This window comes from Eschrichtius robustus, chromosome 5 (assembly GCF_028021215.1).
Source record: "Eschrichtius robustus isolate mEscRob2 chromosome 5, mEscRob2.pri, whole genome shotgun sequence".
Classification (NCBI taxonomy): Eukaryota; Metazoa; Chordata; class Mammalia; order Artiodactyla; family Eschrichtiidae; genus Eschrichtius; species Eschrichtius robustus.
This window is the reverse complement of record NC_090828.1, coordinates 39,343,040-39,356,363: the sequence shown is the minus strand read 5'-3', so window position 1 is coordinate 39,356,363 and position 13,324 is coordinate 39,343,040. Positions and strand designations below refer to the sequence as shown.

At 38.0% G+C, this 13,324-nt stretch overlaps 1 protein-coding gene across 3 annotated transcripts in view; it reads right to left on the bottom strand.

Moving 5' to 3' along the window:
• Window positions 1-912: 912 nt before the first annotated feature.
• HECW2 (HECT, C2 and WW domain containing E3 ubiquitin protein ligase 2) overlaps window positions 913-13,324 on the bottom strand; it is a 407,924-nt gene continuing 395,512 nt past the window's right edge. For all 3 annotated transcript variants that reach the window (XM_068544743.1, XM_068544742.1, XM_068544744.1), the window contains exon 29: window positions 913-3,128. In XM_068544743.1, the coding sequence (XP_068400844.1) occupies window positions 3,017-3,128 (112 nt within the window). In that variant the 3' untranslated portion in view covers window positions 913-3,016. The remainder of the gene's footprint in view (window positions 3,129-13,324) is intronic.

Genomic DNA, 13,324 nt, shown 5'->3' with positions numbered 1-13,324 from the left:
CTGTTACATGCCATTAGTCACCAACAGAAAGAACATTTATATGATTTTTTTTTGGCCACAGTATCTCCCATGTATGAACCCTTCACTGGAACCCCCAGATGGAGCAAGCCATTCTCTCCTCATTTCTTGACTGTAGAACATACCAAATTTTATTTAAAATACCTTTTTTGAAGCTTGGTATCTACTCCACTAGACTGTGAGCTTCTTGAGGGCAGATTTTTGAATCTTGTAGCTCCATCGTCAAACACAGCGGCTGGCACAGAGTGAATGCCAATAGTGGGCCTCTTCTCTCACCTAACAGAAGCTCTGCATACACATTTGATGTATCGTGACTGTCTTTTATAGTATAAGATGGTATAGTATAAGCATCACTTATAAGTTTCTTAAAGAAAACAAGATCAGACAGCCAAATTATCTAGGTTCATAGTCCAGAAGAAAATATTTACAGATATTTCTATTTGTAGAGTATATTAAAGTCTAATTTATTCTGTGGAAATGTTATTTAATATTTTAAATAGTTATTATTGGACTCTTTTGTTTTACTAATGAATAATAATAGATCAGTTATCATGGTGTTCTGATGTGAGAGGTCCATCTTGGATAATTCCCAATTCTGAGAATGGTAGCAGCTAGACGATTATATTGGTATTTGGAAAGAAGCTGGATGCCTTAACAAAGAAGTATATTTGCTAAAAATAATTAGAGATATTTTATTTCAAATCTCTTTTACCTAATAATGTGTAATATGGTAAAAAAGTGTCACAAACCAAAATGCAAGCTGACATGGTCTATGAAAATATTTTGGAAAGAAATGCAACCTTCTATATCAGCTGCTTAGAGAATGCCAGCTCTGAAACATCTTATATACCATCAAAAATGTGTTTTTTTTTTTTAAAAAAAAAGCACGTTATACTATTTTTCCTTATAGTGAAAAAAATACAAGTAAAAATAGTTTGTAAGATTAAATATATACTTATATTCATGATAAGTAAGTACAAACTAACATTTCCAGTTCAAATTTTTTTCTCTTTCTGATACAATTATAGTACACAGATAAATCTTTCCTTCTTATTTCCAGATTTCTGTAACCTTTTCCCCAGAACGTTTCTCCACACCACAGTACTTGCCTTTAGAGCAGGAATGCAACATGAGTGGTATTCCTCCTGAGGGTCCCAATAGTAAATGTAGCTTAACCAACAGTGAAATCAGTTCTTACAAACCACCTATGAAAACCATGCATTTGACCTCCATAAAATGTAGGATTGCCAACACCTCGTAATAGGAATTCCATGGTTGCTTATAAATATAGTTCTCGAAGAAGTATTTGGGCAATGCCTGTAATGCCATAGGCTGGCAAGCCAAATGTTTAATCCAATGATTTTATTACCCTCAATTTAACTTCACTCTATTGAACACCTGATTAGTTACGACCATAAGTCAAGAAATAAACAAGGATGTGGAATAACCCCAAAGCAATAAAAATGAAGAACACCCTCTGATAAACTAAGCAGAAATAACACTAGTGATGTCATGCAGTTTCTGAGATGTCATAGAAAAATTGTTTCTTAATATTGATAAGAAAATTATGCATCAGTGAAAATGTAGGCTTAGAAATATAGTACTGAGAGTTTCAATTTGTGATGTCTTCACTGATGAGGGAAAATGGAACTCTTATTACTAAAGAGGGCTGATCTCTTGGGTGTTGCTGATGGCTCCCTAACTGAGCTTAGTGTTTAATGATGCTGTACAAATAAAAAGCAGTGGGGGAAATACGAAATATCTGTATTAAATGCCATCCTGCAAAGTATTTGATGGATGGAAGAGAGTCTAATGCATTTTAAATAAATGCATATCATACTATCACATAGAGTGAATCTTAAAAAATTATTACTTAGATGCACAGTCCTTGTAGTGGTAAACATGGCACTGTGAAGAAAGTTTGATTTAGAAGCTATTTTCTATTATACTTGTCAAGTGATGGAGTTGCTGTTAGTCATATTGTAATGTCCCTTCAACTTTGGTACATTCAGTGCAAAATATTTTGGGGAATTTTTTTGTACCTTTATAAATATAAAAGGCCCTTTTGTTCCCTTTGAGAGTGCTTAAAAGGATACATATTAGCATGATGCCCTAGTAAGCATGGAACATGAAAATGGAACAGATGATACGTACAGTATGATAGGTAGGTTCTTATATACATCTTAGAGAACATAAATATAATGAACTTATAAAAAATAAACGGAACTCACTGTGTACTTTTTCCTGATATGCTGTGATTAATTGCTAGTTATTTTAAAACTGTTTTCATGCATTATAAAGCATAAAATCTGTCATTAGTAATTCACTGAATAACAATTTGTCTTCGGCCATATACACACATACCACTTTGCATATACATTGTCACAGACCAGACCACCTTATTGCAAATCTTTAAGGTTACCTCATATTGACTTGGTTTCATTTTCACTGTGTCCCATGAAAGCTGAAACCTATGGTGCACACCATGCAGGCACTCATAAGCAAGAAAATGAATATTTTGTTATAACTTAGGGCTTAAATGAATGTATTTTCAGGAGATATATTTGTTTTTATTATATTATTTAACTTGCACTAATTTGGAGACTGGGCCAAGTGCTGCCAGTTTGGCTTGAATCATGTTCAAAGGTAAGTTTCAAGATTCTCCTGAGTCTCTAAAAGTCATCATGGAGCTGATCGTGTACAGGTTCATCTTTGTCTTGGAACATAACAAATGGAAAAAAGTTTGGCAGTCAAGAACTGTTGATTGAAAGATTGTTGGGTGGTTCCCTGGGCATCAAGCTCACCCAAATCCTTCCAAGAGGACTCATCACCACTATCCAGTCCCCAAATGTGACAGAACACGTGTTCCTGGAAAATAACAGCACTCAGCTTTACTCTAATGGAACGGTACTCCTGAAACTTCCAATGTTCAGCCATTCTTCTAGAGGCAGCTTCCGGAATTGCCTGTCTACGCGGAGTGGGGCATTGTGCCTCCAGGTCACTCAAGTCCAAAGGTACTGGTCTCTTCAACTGCTGTCAAGAGTTTTTCATAAAGCATGGAGAAGGATGGGTACGGAGGGAGATCCAGACGGTTAAAACAAGTGTGAGCTCTGCAAACAGAAGAAGCAGTACAGAGTTCAGAACGCTTTGAGTGAAACGATATTGTTTCTCTGTGTGTCTGCCTGTGCTTGTCTTTCATATTCAAATGGGTTTGTTGCCAATTTTCACATTCCTTTTGGAAACACTTTGAAAACGTTTCGACTTGAAAAATTCAGAATTGAATTTCTTTAAGGGAAATAGGATCTTTAAAAAATATTTTCCTTACATTTTCACAACCGTTTAAAATCCATATTACATACATATTACTATTTGTTTAGTTGTCTAAGAATTACAAAGACAAGTTTGAATTTTTGTTTCTCTTTTGATGTTAGATTTTTTTTTTCCTAAAAGACATGACTATAAACTCTTGCAAAGTAATTCATTTTCAGAGTTGGCATTTGCCTGAAAGTCTCTCAAAAAATCTACGGTTTTCCATTTTTTCATTTTGTTGGTCAGGGAAGAGCACTGAGTGTCTCTGAAGACCCGCAGACACGCCTCATGGCTTAGAGTTTTGGGAAATTCCCTGGCTGGACTTTCCTGTCGAAGTCAGTAGACCCTTGTTACTTCTTTGACTCCAGTGCTATAATCTGTTTTCTCCTAATTCACAATGCAAAATAATGGCCATTTAAATCATTACATTACATTCTTTTTAGAAATACCTCCCCTTTTGCCAAGATAGGAAAAAAATATGCTTTCCTGTTATTTGCACCTGAATCATAATAAAAAATAGACAGTCTCCAAATAGTACATCTTATCAGGAAGTAAATCTGCACTTTTGACATGCAATAGGAAGCATTTTATTTGGAATGTACAACAGTTTGTTTGTGGGAGCTAAACAACTCTGACTTTAAAAAATGCTCCTGAATTAACATGGAATTTTGGGAGCTGTGATTTTTAACAGGCTGTTTTTGCAAAGTCACATGTTTAAGTTTGTATTCTTATAAATCACTTTAATACTAATGAAATATAGTTATACTCCTAGATGCAGCATAGTGTCATGGGAAGATCAGAGATCTACAGTTGGACAGACTTGGGTTTGAATTTCAGCTCTGCCAACGAGTTGTGTAATTTGCAGTGAGTTATTAAAAATCTGCCACTCAGTTTTCTCACCTATAAAATCAGAATCATATCATTTGTTTCAGAAGGATATGAGGATTAAATGAAATCACAGAAACATGCTTAATACAATGCCTGGCTCACAGTGTTTGACCAATTAATAAGATATATATTGTTAGCTACATTTCATTACCATCAAAAAGATTTACTCCAATTGCCTTCATTAAACTGCCAAAAGATAATCATGACTCGTGGAAACTATGAGATAACAAAGAGATGATAAAACAGGTGTGTGGCCACATGGCTTATTAGAAACAGTAACTCAAAGGGGCTGTTATATTAGAAAAATAAAGATCTTCCTCAACTTACAATGGGGTTACATCTTGATAAACCCCTCGTAAACTGAAAATATAAGTCAGAAATGCATTTAATACACCTACCCTACCAAATATCATAGCTTAGCCTAGACTACCTTGCACATTCTCAGAACACTTACATTAGCCTACAGTTGGGCAACACCATCTAACACAAAGTCTCTTTTATAATAAAGAGTTGAATATCTCATGTAATTTATTGACTATTGTACTGAAAGTGAAAAACAGAATGTTTGTATGGGTACAGAATGGTTGTATGTGTATAGTTTTTTTACCCTCGTGATCACGTGGCTGACTGGGAGCTGAGGCTCACTGACACTGTCCAGCATCAGGAGAGAGTGTGGCACTGAATACTGCTACCCTGGGAAAAGATCAGGATTCAAAATTGGAAATATGATTTCTACTGAAAGTGTATCACTTTCACACCACTGTAAAGTCGAAAAATTGTAAGTCAAACCCTCATAAGTCTGAGACTGTCTGTACCAGTTTCAGGACACAGAGATAGAACCGGCTCAGAGTTTACAACTCTTGTTATTACAAACTCTAGAATATATTGGGGGAAAATCACCGAATCAATCTTTGCAAGCAAACACTTTCTTTGATATAATAAACCACTTCAGAATTGCATTTAACATAATCTATATTACACCTTCCTTACACCAGAGCCTCAACTTAGGTCTCAAGAACAACGTTTTACTTTTTAAAAAACTAGGGGCTTCCCTGGTGGCGCAGTGGTTGAGAGTCTGCCTGCCAATGCAGGGGACACGGGTTCGAGCCCTGGTCTAGGAAGATCCCACATGCCGCGGAGCAACTAGGCCCGTGAGCCACAACTACTGAGCCTGCGCGTCTGGAGCCTGTGCTCCGCAACAGGAGAGGCCGCGATAGTGAGAGGCCCGCGCACCGCGATGAAGGGTGGCCCCCGCTTGCCACAACTAGAGAAAGCCCTCGCACAGAAACGAAGACCCAACACAGCCATAAAGAAATAAATAAATAAAATAAATAAATTCTTTAAAAAAAAAAAAAAGAACTGAACTAGCATACTGAAAGTCTTAGGAATGGTTTAAATATCTATCTTGTGTAAAACATTGGTGTAAAAATATTAACTGAAGACTTAAATCTGTTATAGGGAAAGGGGAGGAAGAAGAGAAGTATGTTTTGAATGTAATTATCATCCAGACTTTGTGTGTCAGATGACACGTAACATTCATTATCCCATTAGACTAAAGATGGTACTTCTTTTGGGTGAAATTTAAACATTTTCATTTCTTTGGTTACCAACAAGGCTGAGAATCTCTCCCCAAGTCAGCTTGTTTGTAACATTTCCCATTTTGTGATCTACACGTTCATCTCCTTTGTGATCTACAGGTTCATCTCCTTTGCCTATTTACATTTTCTTTAAAAATTGTTTTTATTGTGATAAGATACACATCACATAGAATGTATCATCTTCACCATCATCAAGTACACAGCTCTGTGGCATTAAGTACATTCACGTTGTTCTGCAGCCATCACCACCATCCATCTCTAGAACTTTTTCCTCTTTCCAAACTGAAACTTTGTACCCACTGAACACTAACTCCTATTCTCTCCTGCCCTTGCAACCACCATTCTTTTTCCCATCTCTATGAATTTGACTACTCTAAGAACCTCATGTGAGTGGCATCATACAGTATTCGTCCTTTGTGACTGGCTTATTTCACTTAGCATTTTCCAGGCCCACTTTGTAGCATGGGTCAGAATTTCCCTTCTTTTTAAAGCTGAATAATATTCTATTGTTTGTGTATACTACATTTTGTTAATCCATTCATCCATTGATGGACACTTGGGTTGTTTCCATCTTTTGACTATTGTAAAAAAGTGCTGTTATGAACATGGGTTCCAATTTTCCTACATCCTCACTGACACTTGTTATTTTTGGGGGTTTTTTTTTTTTTTTTTTTGATAATAGCCATCCTAATGAGTGTGAAGTCAACTTATTATTTAAAACTTCAGGACTTCTTATTGATTTGTAAGAAACACTACAAAATAAAGAGATTAATTCTTGTTTATCTCTAGCTAATCTTTTCCAGCCTCTTCACCTTTTTATTTAGTTATGCATTTTATTTACAGAGCAATATTAATCTGGTTACTTGTTACCCATTTTTGATACACTGTCTTTCTTCAGCATGTTGCTGTGATAAGAAACGTTGAAAAGATGATCTCTAATGTTTACACCTAATAGAAGGTTTTCATTGTCTATTTTTTTCTTTTGGTAGTGCTGGTATATGAAAGAGTGTGACAGATCAACTTTCGGGACAACTCTTAAAAGACTAACTCATTTTATACAGTTGTAATCTTGAATAGATATGTGTGAATTCATTTTTGTGAACTGGATCATAGTGGGTAAACTAGGAAATAAAATAATTCAAGCAAACCCTTTATCTAGGTAAGCAATAATCCATAATTAATGTTTTACTTGCTTAGGACAGGACAGGTGTAGTATATCTATCACATGGTAGTTAAGCCTGTTCCTTCCCTCTTGATAACCAAATACCTTCCCTTAACTGAAGGTTAATTTTACCTAGTCAAGAATTAACAAAATGGCCACATACATGAGAATGAGCAGTCATAAATAGCAATGTTTGAATTCCCCAATTAACTTCTTACGCATACTTGAACTGAATGATGAATTTTAATTCACTGTGGTCTTATGGTAGGCAGAGTTCTAAGATGATCTGCCATGACCTATATACCTTTGTATAATCCCCATCATTTGAGTGTGACTGGGGACCTGTAATTTGTAACCAGTGGAATATGGCAAAGGTGAAGGTATGTTGCAGATGTAATTAAAGTCTCTAATCAGTTGATTTTAAGTTAATCAAAAGGGTGATGATCCTGAACGGACCTGACCTAATTAGGTGAGACTTTTAAAAGAGCATCTAGAGATCACTGTTGCTAGATTTGAAGAAGTAGGCTGCCATGAATGCTATAGCTGCAGGCAATGAATTCTACCAACAACCTAAGGGAGTTTGGACACAGGTCCTTCCCTAGTTGAGCCTCCAGATGAGAATGCAGTCCAGCTGACATCTTGATTTCAGCCTTATGAGATGCTGAGCAGAAGCCCTGGCTAAGTTGTGCCTGGACTCCTGATTCACAGAAACAGTGACGTAGTAACTGTGTGTTGTTTTAAGCGGCTAGATTTGTGGTAATTTGTTATGCAGCACTGGAAAATCACTACAGGTCTCAATGTAGTACAACAGTCTAAGAAAAGGCAGTTAAGTGTGATATAGTAGCATCATCCCTATCAAGGGCAGGCAGTGGGGCCAAGCTGGGAGTCAACAGCCGTCCTTTCATTCTCCCAGGTTTCTGAGTAAAGAAAGAGGAACTCTGCATGTCTCTGTTGTTCAGTAACTCATCCATGAAATCCATAAGCCTGGGTACTCTTTCTTCGACAGTTTCAGTTCTCAACACGAAAAGAAGGACTGGACAACTTTTTTGATCCTCTTCGGTCATAAGACATAATCACCATCACTGATCCATAACCTAAGGCTATCAATGCTTCCTAAATTACATCTGGTTGCATAATAGATGGTTACCATAACAGAACTTTCCTTCTGAATAAACTGAACAGCTCCCCTGGAAGATGTATCATGAAGATGGAGAAAGTATATATTGTTGAAGGGGACACTGTGCAGAAAGAGTAAGTGGTTTTCCCAAGGTCAAATCAGGAATAGGACTGCAACCTTGGGTTCCTAGGGGAAGCCGAACATTAAACCGAAAGCAGGGAGACTAATGCTCTTTCACTTTTGGAAGCCTGACTGTTAACTTCATCCCACCCCTGACTTTTAACTGCTAGTCCTCAGCCTCCTACCAGATTACATACATTTTGACGATAGGAATTAGCAAAATAAAGCTTCAGATATTTTTTAACTGAATGACTCAATCAAAATATACGGGTACTCCAGGGAAAATGGTCCAGATTGGGTCAGTCCAGAAAACTCTGAGAGATACCAGGGGATTTTTGGTGCTCAAATCATCTAGTTCTATCTCACGCTCACCAGAAAGCAGAGATACTCAGAGAGATATGGTGAAATTCATCAGAATCACCCAAGAAGCTTGTTTACAATGGAGATTTTGGGGTGTACCCCCTGAGATTCTACTTTAGAAGGTTTGGGGTGGGCCTAGGGATCTGCATTTTAACGATCACCCCAAATGAGTCTGATGCAGGTAGGCTCCACTAGCGGAGAGACGTCAATTGGATTAGAAATAAGATATCTACATTGGCTATTTGTTTCTTTTTTTTGAATTTTTGAATTTTATTTTATTTATTTTTTTTATACAGCAGGTTCTTATTAGTTATCCATTTTATACGTATTAGTGTATATATGTCAATCCCAATCTCCCAATTCATCACACTACATTGGCTGTTTGTACCAGTGTTTTGTGTGCTTGCAAAAATTTCAAAACTCCTTATAAACAAGACAGCATTGCTAATAAGGAAATTGAGGAATAGTGTGGTTAAATAAATTGCCCAATATTTACCATCAACTTGCTGTATGAGCCAAGAACAGGGGGGAAAAAAAAAAAAGCAAAACAAAACACAATCCTCTGAGGCTTTTCACACCCCCTCTCCCGCCCCATTCCATGTCCTAAGAAAACTCTAGCAGAAAATAACAGAAGGGCCCTTGGACTATGTTGATATTGGCAGCAAAAGCACATCCAGTTATTCAGTCTCAATAAAAGAACATTTTTCAAATCTTTCAAAGCCAGCCACACTAAGGCTGTAATGAGTTTACCTCATTTTCATCTATGCAGCCAGAAACACTCAAGGAGGGCAGGTCTGAACCGGTCTTTGGGAAATCATGCTGGCATCAATATAAAGAAGATTTAAAAGCCCTCCAGACATCTGGTCTGACTTAATAGATCTCTTGGTGCTTTCTGGATTCTTTAAATGGTAACCAGAAGGTCACATGCTCAACCCTCTTTTCTTTCCTATAGATAGACAAGTCAATTATCCAAATCCAATGAGCCCAAAGAATCACAATTACATCTAAAGTTTCATCAATCAATTAACTGATTAATGTATTTCTGTATGTGTGTATGTATTTATTAATTTATTCTCCATTTCCCCAGAAGTGATTTTTGGTAGCTTATAAGGACTCAAAATATGAGGCAAAGAAGAAATTACAATCAGGATTTTAAAGAGAGAGAGAGAGAGTGAGAGGTGAAAAGCATGGGCCTCATTTTATCTAGTAGATATAGCCCGAGAAATAAAATGTATATAAATCGAATAAATTTTTTTTATTTGCATTATCATTTAGAATGTGTTTTATCAGTACTCTCTCTTTTTGATTGGCAGTGGTGCCTAATCCTAATTTGTTTCCTTACTCCTATTCCCACCTTTTCATTAAGTAATTAATCAATCAAAAACAAATACTTATATATGTATATGTATAGCTGATTCACTTTGTTATAAAGCAGAAACTAACACACCATTGTAAAGCAATTATACTCCAATAAAGATGTTAAAAAAAATACTTAAAAGCATTCTGGAAAATTCCTAAGGGATACTAGAGCTTATCTCTTTTTAATGTCATGATTTCTTTGGAAATGTGAGCATTCCTGACCGAGTTTACGTGTCAAGTCCAAATTTTCCTCATCTGAGATAGCGCCTATAGGCTTCCCCACAGGGGAATCAGGTGCTGCCGCAGTTCTGTTGGCAGGGAAGGCTGGAGGGAGGAGCAGAGTTGGCCTGGAGCTGGGCTATGAGGTAGGCAAAGAGGGACTCCCTCTGGGCTCTCCAGGGCCCCCTAATTCAGGGCCCACTGAGTGTTCAGGTAGCACCCAAGCACTTTCACCTGCAGACCCTCTTTTATTATGTCCCCCATTGAAGACCCCATATTTTGAAAGCTTGTCATTCCTATACAAAGTACCCTGATGAACAAAAATTAATTTTTCAACTTACATTTCATTTATTCCTTCATTCATTGAACAAATACTTACTGAGGTCATACTGCATGCCAGACACTGAGCTGTCCCCTGGTAGATGAGGAAGAATAGTCTGCTCTCTGCCCACAAGAAGTTTGCACTCTGACAGCAAAATATGCAGGCAAATGGGACCCACTAAAGGTTATGCAGTCTGTGCTCTGTACTAGGGGATCTGGCTGGGGCCAGTAGGCACTGTAATCCAGCCTACCTTTGGCTCTGCTCACCAACCCATAATCCCTAGCTCAGGGCTGCATTTCTCCAGAAAACTGTAAGAAACCTTTCTCTAATCCAAAAGATTCATATGGGCTCTCAGTGGCCCTGCACACAATGAGTTACAAGTCTGCTCTGCAGAGTCAGGAAAGGCTTTATAGACGACACTATCTGTGCCAAGCCTTGAAGGATTTATAGGTGTGTAGGGTTTTTCTGGATCAACAACAAGAAGGACGTTCCCAGCAGACCGCCCGGAAGTGTGAGGAAGCATTGCATCATCAGGAACTACAAGTGCTTGAGTGATAGGAGCCAAGGTTGGACGTGAAGACAGAGAGGGAGGTAGGGTCACATCAAGAAGTGAGGTGTGCTCATGCAGAGACCTTTCCCATTTACTCCATGCATTAAAGGGAGCTAGTGACTGGGTGTGGAGCTTGATATGGCACAGGTGCCATTAAACACACCAGGGAATAGAGGAAATGGGCATGGCAGATGATGAATTCGGAGCTTGTAATCAACATGAGAAATACAAAGTTACCAATCACACAGAGTGATAAATTCAACGGAAGTAATTCAGTGATTGTTTTGTTAGCCTAGATAGATTTATTAACACAAATAAAGGTATAACTTTTGTTATGATTTTTAAAAATATTCATAATTTCTTTAGTATCCCAATTAATACTTTCTTAGACCATGAGATTTAGAGCAGGAATTCTCACTAAGACTAGTTCACAAATATCTGGGTAACCCATGGTGGCACAGCACAACCCCGACCCTCACCAGGTGTTCAATAAATGTGAATCAATGGAAAGGAATTCTACGGCACTTACTATGCCCACTACTCGTGTGTCATATACCATTTGGTGGCAGTGATGTTGGTTATCTATTCATTTAAATATCTATTACTTCCTTCTCTGTGTTTTAAAGTCCACATGGACAGAGGTCAATTTATGTCTCCCATAAAGTTTTGCATATAATAAATGCATAATGAGTATCTAAAGGCTTGTTGGAGGAATTAGATTTACTAACTAATAAATATCTTATTCTAAAGTCTCATTAGGCTGTCTTGGTTAAAATGCATCTGGATCTATAAATACAATGTGGAATGTTCCCACAGTGGGAATTCCTGCATGGGGGATAATTAACAGAAGAAACTCTTCAAACTATGCCTGGTAATCAGGTCACTTCTCACCTGTGGATGCCCCCTGGGAATAGATGAAAAGTACATACTTTTCAAATGTAAGAATTTAAACCCAATAGAAGAAAACCCAGTAAGGAACAGTTCCAGAATGAGAACTCTTAGAAGCCCAAACAAAATATAAATATCCTGGGTGGCTGCAGCACATTTCTTGAACACCTAAAGATTGTAAAATGCCATGCCAGCTCTGAAGGCTAGGGATTAGGGCCAATAGTCAAAATAGCTGAATTTATTGAATAATGTGTCAGGCATCATTTTAAGTACTTTGTACATGTTATCTCACTTAATCTTCAAAACAACTTTGTAATGTAATTATTAGTACCAATCCCTATTGTTCAGATGAGGGCATAAAGATACAGAAGCGATATTGGCATATCTTGCCTGGAGTGGTCCAGAGTCAGACCTGAAGTTTAAGAAGTCACTAAAAATACTGAGTACCAATTATGCACTACGACTCAGCACGAGGGGCAAAACAACATTCAATTCAAACAAGGTCCTTGTTCTCATGGGGTTAGATCCTAGAGGGGGAGATAGACAGTCAACAAGTAAACCAATAACTAAACACAATGACTGAACTGAAGTAAGTCCTATAAAGGAATTAAAGTATGACAGAGTGGCAGGTACACTGGGGGCAGAAGCCTGGAGGGCCTTTCTGAGCACTGAGCTGAGTCCTTAGGGATGAGAAAGCCAGCCCCGTGCAGAACCAGCAGAAAAAATTTTGGGCAGCAATTTCCAGAGTCTTGAGGCAGAGTTAAGTTTGGCACATCTCCTCAAGAAGGAGGCTGGTGGCCGTAGCTGGCGGCGGGAGAGTGTGTGTGTTGAGGTTAGAAGAGTGGGCCAGAGCAGGCCACCCACCTGGTAGTCCTTGGCAAGGAGTATGGATTTTACTCTAAGGCACTGGAGGGGATGAGCAGGAGAGGGAGGTGATATGCAGATTTCAGAAGCTCACTCTGGTCGCTGAGCACAGAATGAACTACAGGATGTACCAACAGAAGCAGGTGTGTAGCCAGCAGGCTGCGGCAGCAGCCCCAGCGGAGAGGGGCTGGTGTAGTGGACTAGGGTGGTGGAAGGAGATGAGCCCAAACTAGTTTTTGGTCTTGAAGCCAAAGAGAAGGGGATAACCATTCCTTAACAGCTGTAACATCTGTCACTCACAAACACACACTTTATGATTTATAGTTGTTGTGACTTGGACGACTCTATTCTGTTGGCAGCAGCAATGCAAACTAATTTCATTCCGTTCAGTAATTACAAATTATTTCAGTAGTATTTTACATTTATTACTGGAGTCCTTTTTCAGGCAAAGTACGTTTTACGATCATCTTACCCACTTCCCAAAGTAAAGACCAATCCAAAAGGTGTAGCATATTTAAGGATTTTTAATAAGGTAATATTCCTAGTCATC